Source organism: Exserohilum turcica, assembly GCF_000359705.1.
Source record: "Exserohilum turcica Et28A unplaced genomic scaffold SETTUscaffold_11, whole genome shotgun sequence".
NCBI lineage: Eukaryota > Fungi > Ascomycota > Dothideomycetes > Pleosporales > Pleosporaceae > Exserohilum > Exserohilum turcicum.
The window spans coordinates 774287-796517 of record NW_007359926.1 but is presented as its reverse complement, the minus strand read 5'-3'; the positions used below and the strand labels follow the sequence as shown (position 1 = coordinate 796517).

General features: G+C 53.4%; 6 protein-coding genes across 6 annotated transcripts; 4 read left to right on the top strand and 2 right to left on the bottom strand.

Annotated features, from left to right (window-relative positions):
• Positions 1-2394: 2394 nt before the first annotated feature.
• Positions 2395-4191, top strand: SETTUDRAFT_145834 (uncharacterized protein; the record flags this gene model as incomplete). Its single annotated transcript, XM_008023906.1, has 4 exons — positions 2395-2700; positions 2753-3115; positions 3169-3972; positions 4049-4191. The coding sequence occupies 4 exons, from the start codon at positions 2395-2397 to the stop codon at positions 4157-4159; spliced, it is 1584 nt and encodes a 527-aa protein (XP_008022097.1). The 3' UTR covers positions 4160-4191.
• Positions 4192-5658: 1467 nt separating this feature from the next.
• Positions 5659-6629, top strand: SETTUDRAFT_167135 (uncharacterized protein; the record flags this gene model as incomplete). The annotated part of the gene is made up of 1 exon (XM_008023905.1): positions 5659-6629. A coding segment is annotated over exon 1 (628 nt), but the record flags the coding sequence as incomplete, so codon positions are not given.
• Positions 6630-6968: 339 nt separating this feature from the next.
• SETTUDRAFT_175306 (uncharacterized protein) lies at positions 6969-9747 on the bottom strand (the record flags this gene model as incomplete). Its single annotated transcript, XM_008023904.1, has 6 exons — positions 8387-9747; positions 8109-8335; positions 7863-8049; positions 7762-7816; positions 7674-7716; positions 6969-7613 (listed from the first exon to the last, which is right to left on the bottom strand). The coding sequence occupies exons 1-6, from the start codon at positions 9723-9725 to the stop codon at positions 6969-6971; spliced, it is 2496 nt and encodes an 831-aa protein (XP_008022095.1). The 5' UTR covers positions 9726-9747.
• Positions 9748-11755: 2008 nt separating this feature from the next.
• On the top strand, positions 11756-13268 carry SETTUDRAFT_167132 (uncharacterized protein). Its single transcript, XM_008023903.1, has 3 exons — positions 11756-12101; positions 12194-12410; positions 12508-13268. Exons 1-3 carry the CDS (start codon positions 11961-11963, stop codon positions 13137-13139), a joined length of 990 nt encoding a protein of 329 aa, XP_008022094.1. The 5' UTR covers positions 11756-11960; the 3' UTR covers positions 13140-13268.
• A 1145-nt stretch (positions 13269-14413) lies between these two features.
• SETTUDRAFT_167130 (uncharacterized protein) lies at positions 14414-16242 on the top strand. Its single transcript, XM_008023902.1, has 6 exons — positions 14414-14546; positions 14657-14675; positions 14729-14899; positions 14982-15035; positions 15087-15201; positions 15259-16242. The coding sequence occupies exons 1-6, from the start codon at positions 14526-14528 to the stop codon at positions 15899-15901; spliced, it is 1023 nt and encodes a 340-aa protein (XP_008022093.1). The 5' UTR covers positions 14414-14525; the 3' UTR covers positions 15902-16242.
• A 1158-nt stretch (positions 16243-17400) lies between these two features.
• On the bottom strand, positions 17401-19235 carry SETTUDRAFT_167129 (uncharacterized protein). Its single transcript, XM_008023901.1, has one exon. The coding sequence runs from the start codon at positions 18855-18857 to the stop codon at positions 17682-17684; it is 1176 nt and encodes a 391-aa protein (XP_008022092.1). The 5' UTR covers positions 18858-19235; the 3' UTR covers positions 17401-17681.
• Positions 19236-22231: the final 2996 nt, after the last annotated feature.

The following is a 22231-nucleotide window of genomic DNA, read 5'->3' as shown; positions in this document are numbered from 1 at the left end:
GATCACCTGTTGTCAGTGCACTCGATGCACATGATTATATGGACATAGAACAACAGAGTGCCTACAGAAACGTTGCTTTTCTCAAAGTCCTGTGCAATGTTATCCCGTGTTCTGGACATGGTCTTCAGGGCAAAAGTAACGAGTCGGAGATGAGTTTGTGATTGTTCTTTTTTTTCCATACAAACGAGTGAAACAGACGTGTTCGTATAATGACTGTTCTAATTTTAAATCACTGATCATCATACTTGAGACAAGTGGGGAACGTCTGTATACGCCTATGTCTGAGGAGAACTACGCACGTCAGCATACCACTTGGCAATCCTCTTCTACAAACTGCAAGTTCTTACGCGTTCAATGACATGCTGAACTTTCCTCGCTCCATACATATCATGCATGCGTATACGAGTAGTAAGTGTCTTGTCAGTCCAAAGCTAGTAGCAGGAAAACATGTTTTTAGTCAGCTAGTAGTATTACTCCAGCGTAACTGCTGAAATACGTACATCTACTACATACAAGATCAGTGATGATGTAATGTAATCAAAATATAATTCTTGGTATAAATGAATAGAGTTCTATTCAAGTCAATCATAGACACAGGTATGTGCTTTTATTAATCCCCAACTATAAACAGAGGAAAATATCACGTCGTACTCGGGCTGCTGGTAGAATGCCGGATCGGTGGGATAATGGTGTTGGATGAATGACTTTTCTGGTTTGCTATGTAGGGGGCAGTAGGGTGTCATACCCTGTACCTCAAACACGTGACTTCTCTTGTATTTTCATTTACAAGCTATCGCCTTGATGACTATTCACTGTATAACGTAATACCTACATTTATGTCCAAAGCGCTAGAATAGACTGCCCTCACGGCCGTATAGCTGCAGCTTTTACTGCGTACGTCCAAGTCATTGGTGCAAATCCAATAATAGCGCCGAAAAAGGAGGTAAAAATAAACACGTTACTCCTCACAATCACCTTGGACGACGCAGCTTCAATCTCAGGTCCAGTAGAGAATCGAGGGGCTTTTCTATGTATGCATTGTACTGTTTGACATGTGATTGTCTCAACAATGCCTTCTCTGCTGACGCTGTGCACACATCTATGCGAGGAATATCTAGGTACGACGAGTGTCCAGACTCAATGCAGGGTATCAAAGATACTTCAACCACTGTTCATAGGCTGCTGAGAAAACTTGAAATTCAACAATAAAGTGGTCAGCAGACCATTACGACAACACTGCTCAGACCCAAGACCTATCAAGTGCGTTATTCTAGTAGCTGCCACTGACCGACCGCTGTTATCTCGGATACAGGACGGTGTAATTCGGGGGTGTCACATGTAAGCACATGTACAGTGGTCCACCTTTCGTACGATGTCAAATTCATGATACGCAGTAATATGGCTCAACGTGTCGGCCGAGCAGAGTATAGTCAGGTCATCACAGACGGCTGGCAGTTGCTGAGCTGTCAGCTTTGTTGTTATGCTGTGACCGCCTTGCCTGAATCTACAAACTAGAGTTTACCACGTTACTCCTCGTACATTCCAGAGCTATCACTGATCAGGTAGTATAATTTCAAGGCCAAGCAGCCCAAGATGCTGCAGAGTACAACGTGACAAAGGCACCAAGCCTCCTGACAAGACTGTCGAGGTCAGACGTCACGTGCGTAAGACGGTGCTCTCGGAGCCAATGATTAATCCCTCGGCTGAAGAGATCGGCAGTTGCAGCGATGACAATAAAAAACAACTGCCGAAATGCCCATGGTCCACAGACCATCGCCATGTCTGCGCACAAGGTTTAGCTGTTGAAACCACAAAGGCCGGCAGTTCCAGAATAGCACAGAACGCGTCCGTCGATGTGGTGGCGGCTACCGAGGTGACGTGAGGGAGCATGTCGTCGTCTCCCGCACAGTACCGGGTTGCCTGATGATGGACTGACGAGTAGAGCGGAAGACGGCAGAGCGAGGGTGTTGCGGCTCAAGATGTTTTGAGGCGAATGCGGCTCAAATGTGAATACGCGTGTAGACAGCAGCTCGCGCTTGGTGTTGAGGTTGGCCAAACTCGTTCCCCACTGGAGAGCCCCGGAGGCGTCATCCCCGCCCCCCGTCGAAGCCACAGACCCACTTTCAAGCGTCTCATACCTTGACACTCAACTGCCGACACAGAACCTCTTGCGCAAGCTCCTAAAAGCATAATCATGGCGATACCGATGCCATCCGGACCTGTATCGATAGGAGGTGAGAATAGCACAGACCCCGATTGTCAGCTGCCATTTATATGGCCATGTGCCCCAAACAGGATCCCATATGAGGTGCCACGCCTGCTTTGCATTCCATCGCAACACCCAGCCACTGGATCAATAGCAACAGCCACTGGATAGATTGGGTTTCGCAAAACATGCTTTTCAACGAACTCCTCCCGCTGCTCGTGCAGCACTGGCCAATAGTTTTGGCCGCGACGACGCTTGCCTACCTGCTCAGCAACAAGTACTGGAAAGGACTAAACAGATACCCCGGACACTGGGCCGCTGGATACACAAACTGGTGGAGACTGTGGGATGTTTCACATTGGAACCACCACTGGACCAACATCAACCTGCATCGCCAGCACGGAGACATTGTACGCCTGGGACCAAACGTGCTCTCATTCGCAGACCCCAAGGCCATCAAGACCATCTATGGCTTGAACAAGGGTGTTACCAAGGTATGCATATCGGCAAAGAGAAGTCCATCGAGTGGCAGCTGACCTGTGCTAGTCTGGTTTCTATCCCGTTCAAGGCGCTGTAGCCAAGGGCAAATGCCTGCTTTCGCTCTTTTCCACCACTGACGAGGACTTCCACGCCAAGTACCGCCGATGTGTAAACAACGCTTTTGCCATGAGCTCGCTCGTCGGCTACGAGCCTCTTGTAAACTCGACACTTACCTACTTCCTCGACAAGACCGAAGAGCGCTTCATCAAGACTGGAACTAGCTGCAACTTCAGTCAATGGTTGCAGTACTTTGCCTTTGACGTCATCGGCGAGCTGACATGGAGCAAGCGTCTAGGCTTTGTCGAGGGCAACAAGGATATCGACAACATTATTACCTTCTTGGGCAAATTCTTCGACTATGTTGCACCGGTAAGCTGCTCGTGTACGAGGTTCTGCATATACTGTTTACTTACGCTTTCTAGGTTGGCCAAATCCCCATTCTCGATGTCTTACTATGGAAAAACCCACTTCTCCTCCTTGCTCAGCGTATCGGCTTGGATAAGCGTGTGCACCCGGTGACGCTATTCGCTTTGAAGCAGTCCAGTGCGCGTGCCGACCAGGTCGAGAAGATCAAGCGCTTTGGCCTTTCCGACGACGAGAGAGCAAACCCCTTCGGTATCGATCTCCTCTCCAAGTTTGCGCAAGCCAGCCACGACCACGAGTTCATGGACGACAACCGTATCCTTTCTACATGCACATCTATGGTATTTGCCGGCTCCGAAACAACCGCCATCTCCCTCTCGGCCGTCTTCTACTTCCTCCTCAAGCACCCCCACGTCTACAAGAAGCTCATGCAAGAAATTGACAACGCTGTCGCCGAAGGCAACATTGAGTCGCGCCCCGAGAAAACCGTCTCCTGGTCTGAAGCGCAGAAACTTCCTTACCTCGACGCCGTTATCCAGGAATCTTTCCGTCTCCATCCCGCCCCCGGCCTGATTCTCGAGCGCGTCGTCCCCAAGCAAGGTATGCACATTTGCGGTGAATTCATCCCCGGCGGCACAATTGTCGGTTGCAACGCGTGGGTCATCCACCGCCGGCACGAGGTTTTTGGCTACGACGTAGATGCTTTTAGGCCCGAGCGCTGGCTCGAGGCTTCGCCCGATAAGCTCAAGGAAATGAAGGGCTCTATGCTGCAGTTTGGAGCTGGTGCGAGGACATGCATTGGCAAGAACATTAGTCTTTTGGAGATTTACAAGCTCGTGCCGAGTTTCTTGAGGAGATTCGAGGTAAGTTTTGGAGAAGAAAAAAAAACACGTTGTTCCGAGTTGGGTTGCGCAGTTTTGCTAACATTACGTGCTACAGATTGAGCTTGAGCGTCCTTGTGCCGAGTGGAAGACACACAATGCATGGTTCGTTACTCAGCGCGAATTTAACACTCGCTTCAGGCCACGACGAGAAGTCAGTGCGGCGTAGGGAACCAAACCCTCCGCTTTTGTCATATTTTCCCAGATTTCCAAATCTCTTGCATTTTTGTAGGCGTTGTAGCGAACTTTTTTTTGTTTTTTTTTGTTATATCAATATAGCCGTAGATAAAGAAGAAGAAGATTTCACAATCATACTCTTTCTAAACCAATCAATTCACTTACTTGAGCAAATCAATTGCCGTGACTCGCGGGGCAAGGAAAATGATGTGGAATGAAGCGGGCCAGGCTACCTTGCGCGGATCAGGGTTGCTGTCATGCAAAGAGGCGACTAGCCCGGGTTCTCAGGTGTTCGATATAGTAAGTACATCGTATTCATCGATTTACATGATGCAGCATGTAGCAAGGATTAACGGGTATCCTAAAGATAACGTTTAGCGCTTATGCGGCTTTTGGCATCTTTTTTTTATGCATTGTTGCATAGTTTTTCATTTGTGTGTTTAAGGCCTGATTCGGCGGGCCGAGGGGTGCGAGTCAAGGCGTCTGGGGTGCTGTATGTATGTCTATGTGTGTGTGTATGTTTCCTCAGGGTTGCAGTTTACTTTCAATTTATTCTACGTATTTGGTGGTTTTGGGTAGAGCTGCTTGTATCTGTGATTGTCATCTGGGGAATCAAGAGATACCGACGTAGAGTTGTTTAGAGTAGATGGCATCGAGGCTGAATAGCGGCGGTGATTTGTGTGAGGACTGATCTTGTAGGAGGTTGGATAGCTACGTGAGTGTGTTTGAGCAGTCTTTTCATATACTACATCAGAATCTGTGTTTCCGCGAAATACTATCCAGCCGTTGCTAGTTGTCACTGTCCCAATTGGATGAATGACGAAGCTACCCGCTTCTGGCATACGTCATACCAATTATCCATGACTATGATGATTACTGCCATGTCCACCTCAAACACAGGACAGAAATTGGAGATTTCAATTTCCATTCTCTGCAACCTAAATGATTAGATGTTCCAACGTCAAAGTGGAAAATACATGATCGTGACATCAAGCCGCTAGTGTCCACAGCTAAGAAAGAGAATAGTGCGCCTTATTCGCCTCTTTTTCCCCAGAATATCCTGACATCATGGCTCCACCACACCAATTGCATGCATCGCGTTCGCCCAACAGCATCGATGATGCGGTACCTGCATGTCTGGATCATACATGGCAATGTCTTCACCGTCGATGCAGGACATTTATCCATGACCCAACTGACCAGCAGGAAAAACAAAGAAAACGCGGTCATGGATATCCAAATAGCAATGGCAGACCCGTTCTATGACCCATATCAACGTCATTCGTACTTGAGCTACGATAGATGCAGCGGTCGTGCTTCTCGACCACAAGTGGCTGGTGTTTTTTTGTGGGAGGAGTGGAGGGAGGAATTTAGCAATTACATCAGAGCTTCATCATGGTACAAAAGGTAATTAATAAAAACAAAGTTATCTATCCATCCATCCATCTTTGTCACATTCCTGCATTCGCACATACACAGCGAGACATAAAAAAAAGTCAAGTACAAAACTTTCATCGCGTATAAGCCTCACCTTGCAAACCAAAAAAAAAGATGGCATCCAGACTCGCACGCATAAACGGCAGTGTTCTCTTCGCCCGCCCAATACCCTCGCCATCATCGTCATCATCATCATCATCATCATCAACTCTATCTTGCCGATTCCGCCGCATAAACGACCTCAGCAACCACGGGCTCACACGCGGCTTCTCGCTCACACGCCGCATGCGCGTCACCGTCGACTCGGCGTTGATATCGCAAATCACGGAGGCCGAGAAGCAGCTGACGGGCAGCGCGGGGCCAGCGCAGAACGGGCCGACGGCAAAAGCGCAGGCGCACGCAGGCCAGCCGCTGACTGCGCAAGTCATCCACGACATTACGCAGGGCGAGAAGAAGATTACGGGTGCCGAGGAGCCGGTCAAGCGCGGGCCCACGGCCGTTGCGCAGTCTGCTTTGACAAGTAGCAATACCAATACTACCAACACTACCAACACTACTACATCAACAACTTCATCGGCAACCCTCGACTCCAGCACCCTGCACAAGATTACGGAAAAAGAAAAAGACATCACGGGACTCGAGCGCCCCGTCAAAGGTGGCCCCACTGCAAAGGCGCAGACCCATGCAAACGAGCCCATTACCAGCCAGGCGCTGCACGATATCACCGAGGGCGAGAAGATGATTACGGGGGGCGAGAGGATCAAGGGGGGCCCGACGGCGGCGGCGCAGAGTGAGCTGGGGAAGAGCAGGTCGTAGAGTTATGTGGGGCCCCTTTTTTTTCTCGTTTCTTTTTTTCTTTTCTGGATTGAGATGAAATGAAGATGGTTGGCTTGCATGTGTGCTGCGAGGGCTGTACGATGGTTCAAGTGGAGTGAGGAGTGAGAAGAGAAAATGGCAAAAAGTCTTGATGGCTGGGATATAGACATGGTTGTACGATACATGATGAACATGAAAAAATATGCCGCTGCACTGCCGTCTTCTACTGTGTACCCCCCCCCTATTGCTTTGTGAGATTCACTGCGTCAGCAAATTGAAACTACGTGTAGAACAAACAAGTAAAATATGCTACTGATATCCCATCCATCTTAGTATTGAACATAGCGGGAATAATGTGTGAAACTGACACCAACCACCACTCTGCGCAGAATAAAAGAGAAGACGTCAATCCGCTTCAATGTACATAGATTACCTACGTAGCAATAGCTGTATCCAATCCTATATGTGTGTCCAAAAGAGCTATTGAAGAGAACAAGAATTGTTCCAAGCGAAAATCAAATCGTCGCGCATACGCTGTGACAGCGACATCACACCCATCCGTCTTTGTCTCTCTCGTCTTTGACACTACCGCCCTTCAGCCACCCAACGCCAACATTGGCCACGTCCTTCCACTTTTCAACACTCCTCTTTTTGCTGAACCGGTACTGGCGGTCGCTGAGTCGTCCCAGCCTCTCTTGTAGCGGTCCATCGCCAGACGCACCCAGGCCCCCAAGCTCCATGTCTTCGCGAACTTCGGCTTCTCGGAAGCCAACTGCTGATGCTGCACCTCGCCTTGACATGGCCGAATTTACTCTATGTAAGGTAGGAGGCCTGGAGCCAAGCGTTTCATTAGACCGAACGCGGCGCAGACGATCTTGAAGATCTGCTGCCTCGCCTTCTCCTACAATCCTGCCTTTACGATTCGAAGGTGGGGTGTGATAGTCGAAGTTTGAGTTGGCGCGGCGGAGACCGTACTTGCGAGGGCTTTGCTCCAGGGCTTGACTCAGCTCTTGGATGGCTTCTTCCTGGGCGCGCATGCGTTTCAGTGATTGTAGACGTGGTGCTGCAAATGCGCGGCCTTGGACTGATTGGGAGGGTCGGCGACCGAGGCGTGGTGAATGGCGTGCTGTACGCTTTTCTTCGATAGCCTGGGCGACTTGGGCGACAGAGTTGGGTACTACATCGAGCGAGTTCTACAAGGCAATGTTTTTTTAGCAGATGATGAAGAGAAGACTGAACCATTGTAAATGTACCATGTGGATAAGAACAATGGGCAGTTGAACAGTAACGAGCTTTCTGAGGGGGGTTAGCTAGATCGACAGAATGCATGCGAGTCCTAACGTATGTGCACTACAGACGATCACGTTGAGGAAATATCGAACTTCAAAGTATTTCCCTGGGCTGTTAGTACTGTGCCACAAGCAACATTGATAACGACATACCGCACTTGACGGTGGCGTGCCCACGGGGCACTTCCAGGTCGCAAGTGCGGAGATGAGTTTGACAGGTAGGTACGCCATGCCAGCCGGCAGAGCCATGCTTCACCATTGCTTTACTTAGTATCGAACGCTCGTTGCTGTCGAAGATGCGAGCCTGACCCGCAGACCTTTCCATAGTGGACGCAGCAGCCTGCAAAGCGTCGTGATTAGCACCAACCAGCAGCACCGGGACGAGCTCGCGCAACAAACGTGTTTGTAACAAAGAATGTCTCTCTCCAGCTGAAGTTCAATTTTTCTGACCGTCTTGCGGCTATTGTTGGCGATATGTACATCGACGTAGAGGTTTGTACCACTGACCCAGACTTGTCGGTGCAAGCCTGCAGTGACCCGGACTACCTCGACCGTTGTCTCGCGCGGCCTGATCCACTCGTCGGATGCGGTCAATGGACTGGGCAGCGACATGAGTGCCTTTTCAGCTGTCGCCTCATTAGGTCCACCGACAAACAGGAGGTTCGAGGGGAACATACGATCATACACTGACAGTACCGTTACATCTTCAGAGGTTCTCACAATATACTGCTTACCTTGGTCCCGGATGAGTAAGGAGACGCAAAGCACATAGCGAATCCTTGCGTGCTTGGAATAGAATGGAGGCGGACCGACGTTGAGCGGAAGACTAAGGTTGAAAGCAAGATTGGTCATAGAAGGCATGAGATGCCAGAATAGATTTTCCGGACTAATTGGCACCTGTGTGTCTACCATGTTCTGGGGCGGGGGATTTTCCTCATCGATGAGCTCTGTACCTAGATTGAGGAACACGGCTCGTCTGTTGCCGCTGACTTCCTCGGTACCGAGGAGGTCGATGGATATCCGAGCTATGTCTAGAGTTCTCTTGTGGCGTATACGCTCAGCGTCATCAATGTTGATCTGCACGGTCCCTTCGATGGATCCACCCCCGACAAATATGCCGGCGGATAAGTCAAGGCCGAGCTCTATTCGAGGGTGGCGATGCGAGGGGAATTCTAAAATCTCCTTGGACAGTGGCTCGCGGACAAATGTCTTGGAGGGGATACGTCTGTTGGTGTCATGGGTAATGGGGTCAAAGCGTGCAGCGATATGGCGAATCGGAGAGTGTGAATGACCGCAGTTGGGGATGACATTTGTTCTTGTTTTGGGTGGTGATGGGGGCCGGTTCTGTACGGCGCTTGGCGTCTTTGTAACCGTAGCAGGTATCATGTTCATGGGTGGTGCCTGCTGTAGCTGGCGCGGCCTGGGAGCGCTGTGTGCACGAGATCTAGATGATGAGCGTGGTGGCACGGTGCCGGCAGGGATGCTGTATACGCTGTTCTTGCTGTCATCGTTGTCTGCCATGTTTGGTGGTGATGGGGACCTCGAACATCTGCCTCGATGAAGGCATCGCAGGCCATTGCTTTCGACGCTGTTCTTTCTGCTGGGCTCCACATTCTCACCGTGTTGCGTGTCGTTGCTTGGGCGCCGCTTTGACGCGGCTGATGGCTTGGGTGACATGTCCGCGCGGGAGGTGCCGCGAGGAAGGGAACTGGCCAGGAGATTGCGTGGCAGGCTGTCGGCGATGCTCGATTCAGTGACTTCACGAATGTCGGACAGAGGCCGGGGGTTTGCCCAGGAATTGGCAACTGAGTGTCCTCTGGGCTCACCGATATGGCTACCAAGCATGCCTTGCGAGTTCAAAATCTGACTGGCGTCGTCTCGAAGCGGAGCCACCGGAAACGAGAGAACAGTCTGATGTGGTGTAAGATGCAGGCTAGGTATCTGATGGGTGCTTGGTGGCGGCTGCGAGTGTCCTGCTCCTTTCAGCAGGCGTCCCGCGATGACTGACAAGGCCATCGCTGCCTACCGTCAGTGTGGGTTTAGATTGATGCGGGAGCTGATACTGCGGAAGACAGGAGGAGGAAAGTCATATGAGACGATGTCGATGCTGGGATATCGTGGTGGGCGTGTGAGGAGAGGGTGAGGGTGAGGGTGAGGGTATCGCTTGAGGCTGCGTGGGGGGGAGATGGGGGGGAGCATCGTGCATGGTGAGGTTGGATGGGTGGTGATGGGAGGGGGGGACGAGGTCAGTCGGGATGTTTGCTCCTTCTCGAGTCGTCTCGCGCAGGGCACGCAAGGCAGCAAGAACGAAGGGGGGGAGGGGGAGGGGGGAAGGGGCAGTGTCAGAAAGGGAAGGCGGTTGTGAGGAGCTCAAGTGAAGTGACGAAATGCCGACATGGCCATGGTTTGCAGGGCAGGCAGTTGGGTAGTATCTGGTCTGGCACTGGGGTGCTGTTTTGGGACGGGGGTGCAAGAGTATGTGCGTGAGGGTGGTGGAGTGAGGCTCTCTGAAGTGAGCCGGGGCTGTTGTTGGAGAGGGTGGAACGTGGTTGGAGGCGGCAGCCCTGGGGTTTCCCTGCCGTCGCGCTTCTCTGGGTCGAGTCTCCAACGGGCGAGTCGGGGCGATGCCAAAAGAGGAAGGTGCAGCCGAGGACATACGCAGCGCCGACCCACCACGTGCGCGCACGCACACAGTTGCCGGCACAGGCACAGGTGCAGGCCGACGTTGCATGTTCAGTCTTGGGGCGCTCGAGGGCACCCTGGCCCAAGCCGCTGTTCTGCTGTTTAGGGGGCAGCAGAAGAGCCCTTGGCATCGCAGCAGCAGCACCAGCAGCACCAGGCGCGAGCGGGAGCAGCAGGTCAGGCCAGGTCAGGTGGTGGGCGTGCAGGCGTGCGGGCGTGCAGGCGGACGGCAAGGGCCAGGGCGCTATGGCTGGTCTGGGCTAACGAGGCGCATGTGGTGCAGAAAAGGGCGAGGTTTGGTCATGGCGTCGTCAGCTGTCAAGGCCAGCCACACTCGCCGCCATCGGACAAGACGCCGTGTCCGCATTTGTCGCTGGCACGTCCAGTGCACCCGGGTGAATCCGTCTGAGACGAGCCTCCCCGTCAGCCCTACGCGCAGCGTGAGCAGCGCCCCGACGTCGGCAGCCGCTGCCTCGTCACCCACCGCCGTCGCCGTCGCCATAAGCACCACCGTGGCCCTCGTGGCCATGGCCGCTGCCACGCCGACCCATGCCGCTGGCGCGCGCAGCCCAGCCTGCGAGGCGCCCGACATAGGTGTGGCGCGCACGCGGGCGCTGCGCAGCGAGGCCGGGCGGCATGGTCACGGCGACGGTCACGGCGACGGTCACGGCGACGCAGTGCGGTGCGGGTGCGGTGCGGGTGCGGTGCGGGTGCTGGTGCAGTGCTGGAGAAGCCGGAGAAGGCGTGTAAAAGCCTACGGTGGCGCGGGAGCTAGGCGGCGCGCTAGCCCCGAAGCGGCATGGCAATCCAGGCCCACAGCCAGGCGCCTTGTCCGCGACTCCTCCACCAAGACGGTGACGGCGTCTTCGTCGACGGAAGTCCGCCCACCACTGCCTGTCTCTGCCAGCGCCAGCGCCAGCACCCCCCGCCAGCTCAAAAAAAAAAAAAAAAAAAAAAAAACTCTGAAGGCACAAGCGGCCGGCCAACCGTGTCCTCCCGCCCGCTTGGCTGCCACGCCCACACCCACACCCACACCCACACACCCTCCCTCGCACGCCCACGGCCGCTGCTGCTGTCCTTGCGCGTCGCCAGCCGAGCAGTGCCCAGCGCCGCTGCCATTTGCTGCTGCCCGCCCACACGCTCAGCGCGCAGACAGCGGGGGGGGCGTCGAGCTTTAACCACACGGAAACGAGCTGATCTGGGCAAACGAAGCCTGGTCCGCCCGCCTTTTCAAGTCCAGCACCTCCGCCCCTCCGTTCGAGCCCATCTTTGTTTCCATTACCCAAGAGCTTACCTCACAACTACTGCGCGACCACACACAGGCCCCCGAACCCTCTCTTCTTATCAGACATTATCAAACCCCCATACACACACGCCCTATCCCATTGCCCGTCCCGGCGCTGCGGCTGCCAAACCCCCCCCCAAGCGCGTCTAAGCGACCAAAGAGCCTCCTGTCACCCACTTCGACCTGCCCAAGTCGCCTCTCTCGCATCCCTTGGCGCCGACGTGCCCCTCTATCAGGTCCGAGGGGTGCGGTGGCCGCACATGGGAGATAGTCTCGTAACAGATATGACGGCTCCCGTGGGCAAAGTAGAGGCTTCGCGCGACGCTTCGACCTCGTCTATCGGATCGTCGCCCGAGCCTGGCCTGACCGAAACATATCCCCAGGAAGAGCCCCAGCAGCAGAAGCGCAAAGGCGGCCGTAAACCTGTGAGCCTTCCTGCCACCAGGCGCCTGCCATGACTGCTGCAATGGCAGCGCCCATCACCATGTCCAAGATAGAACTAACAAGGCCCCGTAAGATATATGCCACGTCTGAAGAGCGCAAGCAGCGCAACAGGCAGGCGCAAGCCGCCTTCCGTGAGCGAAGGACAGAGTACATCAAGCAATTGGAGAGCACCATTAAGCATCATGAGGACACGCTCCAGAACCTGCAAAACAGTCACCGCAACGCCGCCGACGAATGCCTTATGCTCCGCTACAAGAATTCGCTGCTCGAGAGGATTCTGCTAGAGAAAGGTAGCCCCGATTTTTATTTATTTATTTCCTATTTAAAAGAAACAAAAAACGGCTCTATCCACGTACACACGCTAACCCGCGACTCCCCTACCCCCAGGCATCGACGTCCAGGCTGAGCTGCGCGCAAAGACTGGCAGTCCCAATCTGGCTGCTACGAGACCTGCAGTCTCTGCGCATACGTCGCCCAATCAGGCTCCGCTCCAACATCGTGCCATTCTGAACAGACAACAGCAGAGACGCTCCCTCCAAGGCCCACTCAAACTTGACACCCCTAATGGACTTGCCATGATACAGCCCGATGGTCCCATCCAGCCATCTCCCTTGTCCCAGCCTACTCCCGGCTCCCATCTCTCGTCGCCTGCTCAGTCAGCAACGCGATCACCCAACTTTCTGCCTCATGGCCAATCAGTATCACCCAACTTTGGGCCCATACCTCCACAGCAGCAGCAGCAGCAACAGCAACAGCAACAGCAACAGCAACAGCCCCTGCGGCCACAACCACCTAGGTCAAGCTTTACCCCCATGATGGGCCCCCAAAGGTCTTCGCTAGTGACAAACCAGCCTTCTTCCAACGGCATGCCAAATGCATCCACTGGTGGCAATAATGGAAATGGCATAACGCAAAGCAGTGGTTCTTCGTCATTCTACCAGACGCAGTTCACAGATCACATGAGTCAACTGGGCAAGCTGACCCGTTTCTTATCCCCTCTTAGGTATAGAGCTTTGTAATCCTAGGCTAATCTCCTCCTACAGAGCAGGAGTACGACGAGCAAGCAGACTCCTACGACCACGACGACCCGAGCGATCATTCTGCCGGCCCTGGCCCCTTTCCTCAGCAAAACTTCCCGCCCTCAAACAACATGCCCCCGCCAATGCCGCCTTCACAGAACCCTCCATTCACGAGCCCGGCTTCGTTAGGACCCAACGACGGCAGTCATGTCTTCAATGGCATGGGCAACAACCACCTCTTCGACCCCTACGATCCCATGCTCGACGCCGATCCCTTTGGACTGTCCGCCAGCATGCATTTTCCTACCATGTACGAAAGCAGATGATGCCACGATACGATAGTAAGAGGAGGAAGACCCACCAGGGGACCCTGAGGAACCTTTGCCGATTGATATACCTTCTTGACCATGTTGTTTTAGCGGGCGTAACAACTGCTTTAACCCAACCGACGACGTGTCACGACAGTACGACAGTGTTCGATACGCAACCACTAGTCTTGGGATAGGGATATTTTTTTCCAAAGAAAAGTTATTATTCAATCTGTGGCTGGATGCGACAGATGTATTTGTGATGGAAAGTATTTCATGCCCCTTACCGTGAGAGGGGGGGGCGAAAATGTCTGGCAATTGAACACTACCTTCTACTCGGCACCCCGGCCTCTTACTCGAAACTAGACATGGCATGCTGCTTTGTATCTATTGTAATGTGAAGCTGTCCGATACAGTCATGACAGTGTTCTGCCAATGTGTCGCGCCAAGTCGACATGAGCATTCGGAATAGGAGACGACCCGCAATAAATGCAGCAGCAGCAGCAGTAGCATGGGGAACTGGCGGGTCTGTATGGTTGACAGACGGTATGGCGGTGGAAAATTGGCTGGCTGTTGATTTGTGCTCGGTCGTACTCACAGCCAACATGCACCTGACTCCTCACGGATGAACCTGGGGAGCCAGTGTGCGTCTATAGGCGAACTTTGAAATAAGCAAGACATTTACATAGCAACCCATTCAAAGCCTCTCAAGCCATGATGTCTACGTCCATTCGCGCCTCCCAAATCGTCGCAAAATTACCCTCGGCCTCATCAAATATCCACCGATGGACTGAAGCGCCATACGCGGCAGTGAAGCTCCTCCTCCTCCCCTTGTTGCTTCTTTGTGCCTTTGCAATGGTCTGTGCCCCACTCGACTCGCTTACGGAAGCAACCCACGGCCGATTTTGCGAACCACCAAAACCTCTTGCCCGCAACTTCGCGTCTATTACCCCGTTCGCGAGCCACACCTGAGAGCCACGTCCCTAAGTACTGTAGGGAAGCTCTCGCATTCTTTTTTCCACCCGGCAGATTGTGCATCTAGAAGGGCAAAGCGCGAAAGGCGCTCCAATCCGTCAAGATGTCTCAAATCGCTTCCAAGGTAAGCTTCTCCTCACCCCACGGTCAAATCCAATTTCGCGCTCCTACAGTGGAGATCGCACGACATGTGGCGGCCTGCTATGCACTTCAATGGGCTAATTCTGAGCGCAGAACATTTACGAGCTGCTGGGTACGTCTGGACGCAGCGTTACGGCCTCGAAACACTCACTCATGACCCCGCAGGCAATGACCCCGAGCTCGACCCCAACAGGCCGGCTGACCCGCCAACGAGGGCAATTGAGAAGCCCGTCATGAGGCATGGCAAGCGCGATGGATCCGACGCTCCCAAGTCCGTGCCCGAGAGGCAGAGCTACCAGACCCGTGCCAAGCAGACCGACAACGCCAACGAGAACGGTACGTGACACCTGCCACGCTCCAGAGAATATACTGCGCCTACACAAGAGGGTCTAGACGAGCAATGGCTAATGAGACACAGCTTTCCGGGATCGCGGCGTAGGATCTGACAAGAACCGCGGAAGGGGATCTGGTGGTGAGTGGGGTACCATTTGGGTCAGCCCGTGTCCATGCTAATTCGAATCAGAGCCTACTGGCACTGGAGCCCGCGGTAACCAGCGCGGCCGTGGCCGTGGTGGACGCGGAGGTCGTGGTGGTTATGCCCGTGCTGAGGGTGACCGTCACAGCAGGACCGGTATCAGGTGAGAGCCTTTTCCCACGTGGAATTCCCCCCCTTTGGTCAATCTAATGGTTTCTAGCGAACACGACAAGCAAGCTGCTCACGGCTGGGGCGGAAAGGACGGTGATGCCGAGCTCGCTGACGAGCAGGCTGGCGAGGCCATGGCTCAGGCTGAAGAGAAGGACGCCATCAGGGAAGATGCCGAGGGCGAGAACGTCGAGGCCGAGCCCGAGGACAAGTCCAAGTCCTACGCTGCCTACCTCGCTGAGATGGCTGAGAAGAAGCTTTCTCTTGCCGCTCAGAACGTCCGCAAGCCCAACGAGGGCAGCAGCGCCAAGTTCCCCGAAGGCACCGCGCTCTCCCGCGATGACCAAGAAGACTTCATGGCCGGCGGACAGGGCAAGGCCAAGCGTGAGCGTGCGCGCAAGGAGAAGGTCCACGTTGAGCTCGACGGCGACCGCATGCTTGCTCCTCCTCCCCGTGAGGGTGGTGGCCGAGGCGGCCGCGGCCGTGGCCGTGGCGAGTTCCGTGGCGGTGAGGGTCGTGGACGTGGAAATGGTGAGGGACGCGGTCGCGGCGAGGGTCGTGGCGAGTTCCGCGGACGTGGCCGTGGCGGTGAAACGCGTGGACGTGGCGAGGGCCGTGGTCGTGGAGGCCGCGGTGGTGCTCAGGCCGGTCCCAACATCACCGACTCAAGTGCCTTCCCCAGCCTGGGCGCATAGAAAGCGCCCGCACTCATTGCGGCCTGAAGACAGGACGTGTCTGCATCCGACAGTGTGCGGTGGATGAAATGAACGAATGAACATCAAGGCTATCTCACGACTGGACGAACAAACGGAGAGCTAAAGCACAATACAAATGGATATCTGAAAGAGATGGCGGCGGGCTGAAAATACTTACATCTACCGGTACCCAAAAATGTAGTCAACTTGAGCTCGACGTTTCTGTTCATGTGTTTTTGATTTCGCTGGCCTTGTCTGTTCTGTTCTGTTCTGTTTGTAGTAGCTTTGAGCGCTTTCCTCGATGAACCAGTATGACTGAAGAAATCAAAAGAAGAATTATCTGTATGTCATGATGTCTCTTGGGTCACTGTTGCTGTGGTGAATACATGAATGCTGTTCCAAGTGTATCTGACTATGCAAGAAGTGAAGGCTGGAAATCTAGTTGGGATAATGGAAGGTTGACTGTCAAGTCTCCACAGTGAGTGTGACTGTATGATGATTTCCGATTACGACTAGTTGATGATGTGATTGACTGAGAAATGGATGTATGCATGCATGCATGCATGTGTGGGTGTAGCGGCAGCAGCAGTGAGCAAGTAAGTAAATACTGTCTCCCGCCATATTCTATCAAGTTTAGATGGAGGGGATATAGTGTATGTATCACCAGAGGAAATCCACACACACACACACAGAGAAAGAGCTTGGGAGAGAGAGCGAGAGATTGAAGGATTAGAATAAGCTTGGAAAAACGAGGGTTGGAAAGGGAGGGTTTTGATATGAATATGTGGCAGTGTTAGTGTTAGTGTTAGTGTCCAAGTTTTACATATGTTTTTAGCAAGGTGGACAAGAAGAAGAGGGTACGTGTTAGGATATGGTTGGTTCGGATGGTGAGAATGGAGAAGAGTAAGGAGAAGACGAAGAAGCAGGAGTTATATATCGGTTTCGTGTGTATAAACAAAAAGTGTGTGTTTTATATATCAGAGAGGAAGAGAGAGAGAGAGAGAGAGAGAGAGAGAGAGAGAGCGAGAGCGTGTGTGTGTGTCAAGTAAGAGAGAAGGGTAGAAGTAATCACATATATAGAAGAGATGAGATAATGTCCAAAATACCATGGATATAGATACATACAGTATGGAGAATTTAAGGATTGTGATTATGTTTTTTTTTAGTTGTAGAAGAGTATTCTAGTGCGGTGCGGTGTGGTGTGGAGTGGAGTTGGGGAGGAGAAATGGATATGATATGATATGATATATATGTACATGTACGTGTACGTGTGTATGGAGGTAACGGGGGGGTAAGATGGGGAAGAAGAGGTAAACATGTAGCTACATAGCGCGTAAGAAGACTAGAAAAAAAACCCCCCCAAGAGAATGTTGGAGGAAAAAAGAAGGAGCAGGGGGGGAAGACATTCTGAGTGTATTGCCATGTACAAAGTATATATCATGCTTGCATACGAAAAAGAGGGACGAAGAAGAAAGATTTGGTTCCACGTGTCTATCTTTTTTCCATTGTAGTTTGTCAAAATACATCCTTTCATCACCGGGTTGAGGGGTGTTTACTATGTACATAATGCCTATATACCGTACTCTATCTGTTTTGCCAGAACAAAACACTCGAAAACAACAAAAACTCGTTGCTATGCAAAATGCAATACTGCTGAGTAAATCCAGAGAGGGACCAGGGACAACAGGGGGTTTTTGCACCCCCCCCCCCAATCTCAAACCTAATTGCATCACCACTCACACTTTCATCCTCCATCTATTCCTCCTCGTCTCCATTATCATTACTCTCTCTCCTCTTCGCCTCTTCGCTCCGCATCTCTGCGAGCAGCGCAAACGTCTCTGCAGGAAGTGCAGAAAAACATGCTGCACCATATACATTCGTGTGCAAAGTCCATCTCTAGCTTTGAACTAGTCTGGTCTTCCATTTCCAGTGTGAAAATATCGTCCATGGAGGCCCGGCGCTGCTTCTTGGACGCTGCTCCGGAAACAACGGTACGGTAGATGTCTAGTACGCGTCCAGAAGCGGACGGCGTGTTGTCTTGCATTGACCAGGGCCCACGTTCGGGTACGCTTTGCGAGAGGGGAGAGCATGCGGTGTGTGTAGAGGCCGCTCTTGGCCCTGTGAAAATGGTCTTGTCTTCCGTTTCCGGGATACCGTGAGGCAGGGCAATCTCTGGGTAAACTTCACGCCAGCACTTCACGCAGTCCCTCGCTGCGGCTGAAGGATCTCCTACTAGGGCGTCTGCAAAAGTAGTCTTGCACGACTCGAAATGGTGCGAGCAGGTCCAGGAAATGTCTATGCGCTCATCATTCGGTTCCTCACCAAAGTCTAGGTTCTGAGCTTCCCAGTACGACCACCTTCCACCATCGAGGTTGCGGGGCCGCACAGATGTTGCAGCATGCACACCGTGTGTCTCGTTGTTCTGCTCTTCGTCTTGGGCATTAGATGTCTCTCCAGAAGGAACAGAGGTTGTGTTCGTATCATCTGGAACAGAGCCGTCGTCACTTTCGCCGTCATGGTCTTCCTCGTCAACACAGTTGCCTGCACAGTCATCTGGATCGCCAAAGCAGACGTAGCAGAAGCGAGCGCCACAGCGGCATTCGATATGGTTGCATCCATACATGCGCTTTATCCCATTTTTGCATTTGGGGCACTGCTTGTAGCCCCAGCTCTTCAGAAGCTCGGTCGTCTCTTTGTCGATACCGAATTCGGTGACAGTGCACGCGCTATTAGGATGAGCAACTTGGCGGCAGTCCCGGCAGATGTCGGTCTCGCAAGTCGGACATGGTAGTGTATTTGAAGTTGGGGTTGCAACGCCAGAATCGAAGCGCTCTGTACTTGTCATTGTGTGCTCCGGAAGAAGTCGTTGCGGTATGAACGCCGAGCATGTAGGCACGGGGCAGTAGAGCGGATTTGGGGTGAGCCATTCCTCGTACTTGGCTCTATACCTGTCCATCTCTTCTTTTGTCAAGACAAGCTTTGCAAAGTGCAGCTGGATTGGACGGCAACACCGTGCAGGCATGCGCGACATATCTACACAGGCATCGATGAACATCTGCCTTACGCATGACACACACCATGTGCTCCAACAAGTCAAGCAAGGGTTGAGGATCTGAGTGCCGTGCTTGTAATTCTTTTCCAGAGGCAAGAACTTGCAACATATGGTGCATTGTTTGGGTGCTGGTTGTGGCGCTGGTCCGTTTCTATCGTGGGCGGGCCCGTTGCTACTGCGGGCGGGCCGGTTTCACCATCAGGAAGTTGGATAGACATCAAGCGGTACTCTTCGAGGAATAGGCTGAAAGTGGCAGCGGGTTCTTGGGCAGTCTCTGCAGCGCCGGGGGTTACAGCTGTGGCGGATGTTGGTGCAGGCGCGCTGTGGCGTCTTTGTAAAGCCATTGGCAAGGCAGCTGGGAATACATCAGAGCTGTTGCTGTGGTTGTGGCGAGGGGATGTCTCGGAAAATTGCGGCACAGGCTCTTGTGGTTTTTGCAGTGTGTTTGCGTGATTGGTGTCGTGAGAGGCGGGCGCGAGGGCGGAGGTCTCAGCTGTCGCAGGCGGCCTGATCGTTCGAGACAGGTGAGAGCCCATGGTAGAGGTGATGGCAGAATGAGATCGTAGCTTCCTTGGAATTTGGGCGTTATATGATGGAAAGAAATACGGATAGCCAGAAGACGAATTGACTCAAGAAAAGGCTGTTGACTCAAAGAAAGGCGGTGCTGCCTGCTGGCTGCCTGGAGGCGCCAAAGGTGATTGGCTGCAGCACAAGCTGGCCAGGACACTCCATCACAATAAGCATTGTCCTGATCGTGGTGGTGTTTTCCTGGCTGGCAATGGATCTAGGCCATGTCGCCGGTGGCTGTTTCGTTGAGCATCACTGGTCCTGAGGGCATAGGGCGAGGCGGAGTAGCGCCAAGACCTTCAGCCCTTGGGTGCACAGCCCGACCTGTGAGCTCTATGGTATGGCGTCAGCGCCTTTCGCCCTTTTGAAGCCCACATACGATGCGCATGTGGAGGGCTTCGGGGATCAAATGTAGTTGAAGTTGATGTCCAAGTCACTACAAGTCGGTGCGTCGTGGAGAGAGAGTGTTGTTGTTGGCGTACTATTGTAGGCCCGAATACTAAAGGGCTGACGCACTTTGATTTGACTCGCACCGGCCTTAGCTGCTGGGGCTCTACCTCATTCTCGGGCACATGCACCGTTTCAACAAGCGTGTCAAGGTTGTCGGAATAAATAAACTTTCTAGAAAAATTTCAGGACCACAACTGCCTACTAGCACGCTGTGGACCCCTTTCCGCAGTTCCCGAAGAAACCAGACATTCCATGGTTGCTTCGCTGCATGTTGTATTAAGGAGTCCCAGCTCGGCCCTCTTTTCTCAACGTGACTAGAATCATGGATGGTGCTTACGTTGACGGAACCAGTACTTATAGGGTGATTTCCGAGCATAGTAGTAGTACGTATGTAGGCTAGGAATTATGGCGCCACCAAGATTCAGCAAGCGTCCTCATTGGCATGGACTGTGACTACCGGGATGCCTCTACTACTCCCTGGCTATAGTAGTAAGCAAGTCCCGTCGAGCACAAAACGACGCCCAAGTGCTGAAGGGTCGCACCACGATTGCCCGTCGAGCAGACGAGCGTCTTCCATGGTCATGTGTCCAAGCAAGCTCTGAAATTTACGAGGGTGCCAAGTGGAGAGTTCAAGAAACAATAGCGCTAGCGAGCCGCCTCCATGCGGGGTACAAGGGTGGCGGCCAATCCGCATCCTGGGGCAGCAGAAGGCGACGTGAGTACTTCTTCGTTGAAAAGCAGCCGCGCCGTTTGGCGGGCGGGCGGGCCTGGCCTGAATCCAGGTTGGCATGCGGCTGGCCTGATGGAGGGCGACGACCGAAATCCAGGTTGGCTTTGACATGCAGTAGCCATGGGTGTGGGGAGGGCTGCTCCATGTGCCGCAACAGCGAAATGCCATGTACCGACATTGGCATGGTAACATGGCAGCATGTACAAGCAAGTAGGTTGGCCCGTCCCCGTGACGGCTCTGGCAAGGACAAGTGAACAGGGCACGCCCGACCAGGCGCTATACCCGTCTCATGCCGCAAAGCTGGCTCACGGCGCGAGATTCCGGTTGGCGTGGGCGCGATGCTACTTGTAGAGCAAAGCGTGGTACCGATGGGTCATCGTCGGAGGGAGCCCGTCGGTGACGTGAGTGACTTTTTGCGCGTCCTAGGTGCCGGGTGGAGCAGTCGAGAAGAAACTACCAGGACCGGGGGCTCTCGGGCTTACCAGATGAGCCGGTGGAAAAGTAGGCTAACTGAGGGCAAAGTAGACTAAGTGCTGCGCGCGCATGTGCTAGTTCCTTGGACATGACTACAACGGCCATCATCTAGATGCACATTTGGGGCGTCAGGCGGAGGGAGTTGCCCAAGACGTATTGCCGAAGTTCAGCCAGCATGTTTTGTGCGGATACCCTGGGGCGCCCCGAGGAGCTGTTGGGGGCGAGTCCACAAATCAACGGACGATCGGAAGGGCTGCCAGGGACTACCGTGCCCATGGGCGACATGGGTGTGGGTGCAGGACGGAGGCGGAGGCGGAGGCCTGGCTGCCATGAAATGCTCGTACACGACATGGCCCCGCGCACTGGGGCGGCGTCGCGGCCTGGGAGTGGGAGTGGGAGTGGGAGCGAGAGGATACAGCCAGCCAGTTCGCGCGCAGGACGGCCCTCCCTTGCCGGGTTTGGCGTTTGTTGTGGCGTTTGCTGTGGGCTGTGGGAGAGGAGCTTATGTGCACGACCGAGGTTGACGTGGGTAGATGACGATGTACAAGGAGCTGGGCACGGCCCAAGCACTGACCGCGCGCCCCGGAGCCAGGCGAGACGACGGCATATGTAGAAGCAATAATAATAAAATCATCGATTCTGGCGCCGTCTGTCGATCGGCGACTCGTGTGTGCGTGTGTGCGCGAGGTCGAGGGCTCTGCTGCGAGTGCGTGTGCGACACAGGCGTCGTGTACCCTGCGGTGTGTAGTGTGGTGTAGTGTAGTGTAGTGTAGTATAGCGGTCGACTAGCAGAGGCAGCAAGGGGGTCAGCAGGGTTGGGCAGACGATCCCCGCAAAAAGAGACATCTGTACGGAGGTGCCTCACAAAAGTTTTGTCCCACGCTAATCTCGGCGCTTCGGCATAACTCTTCTTGGCGCAACTCCCACCTTTGAGCTGAGTAGCTGTACGATTTGTCTGTATCTATCGTTACAATGTCTCCTAATACTGATCCTTACACCCGCACCTTAATTGTGGCGTTAAAGTCACCTTCTGTTGGCAAGTCTATATCACAGATCT

What these genes read in the sequence shown, in the direction of transcription:
- SETTUDRAFT_167130 (XM_008023902.1), top strand. Translation starts at nt 14,526, where the DNA reads ATGTCTCAAATCGCTTCCAAG. An exon ending in CGACAACGCCAACGAGAACG is followed by an intron (nt 14,900 to 14,981) that starts GTACGTGACACC and finishes AATGAGACACAG; the next exon opens with CTTTCCGGGATCGCGGCGTA. An exon ending in CACAGCAGGACCGGTATCAG is followed by an intron (nt 15,202 to 15,258) that starts GTGAGAGCCTTT and finishes AATGGTTTCTAG; the next exon opens with CGAACACGACAAGCAAGCTG.
- SETTUDRAFT_167132 (XM_008023903.1), top strand. Translation starts at nt 11,961, where the DNA reads ATGACGGCTCCCGTGGGCAAAGTAGAGGCTTCGCGCGACGCTTCGACC. An exon ending in GCAAAGGCGGCCGTAAACCT is followed by an intron (nt 12,102 to 12,193) that starts GTGAGCCTTCCT and finishes AGGCCCCGTAAG; the next exon opens with ATATATGCCACGTCTGAAGA. An exon ending in GAGGATTCTGCTAGAGAAAG is followed by an intron (nt 12,411 to 12,507) that starts GTAGCCCCGATT and finishes CCCTACCCCCAG; the next exon opens with GCATCGACGTCCAGGCTGAG.
- SETTUDRAFT_167129 (XM_008023901.1), bottom strand. Translation starts at nt 18,857, where the DNA reads ATGGACAGGTATAGAGCCAAGTACGAGGAATGGCTCACCCCAAATCCG.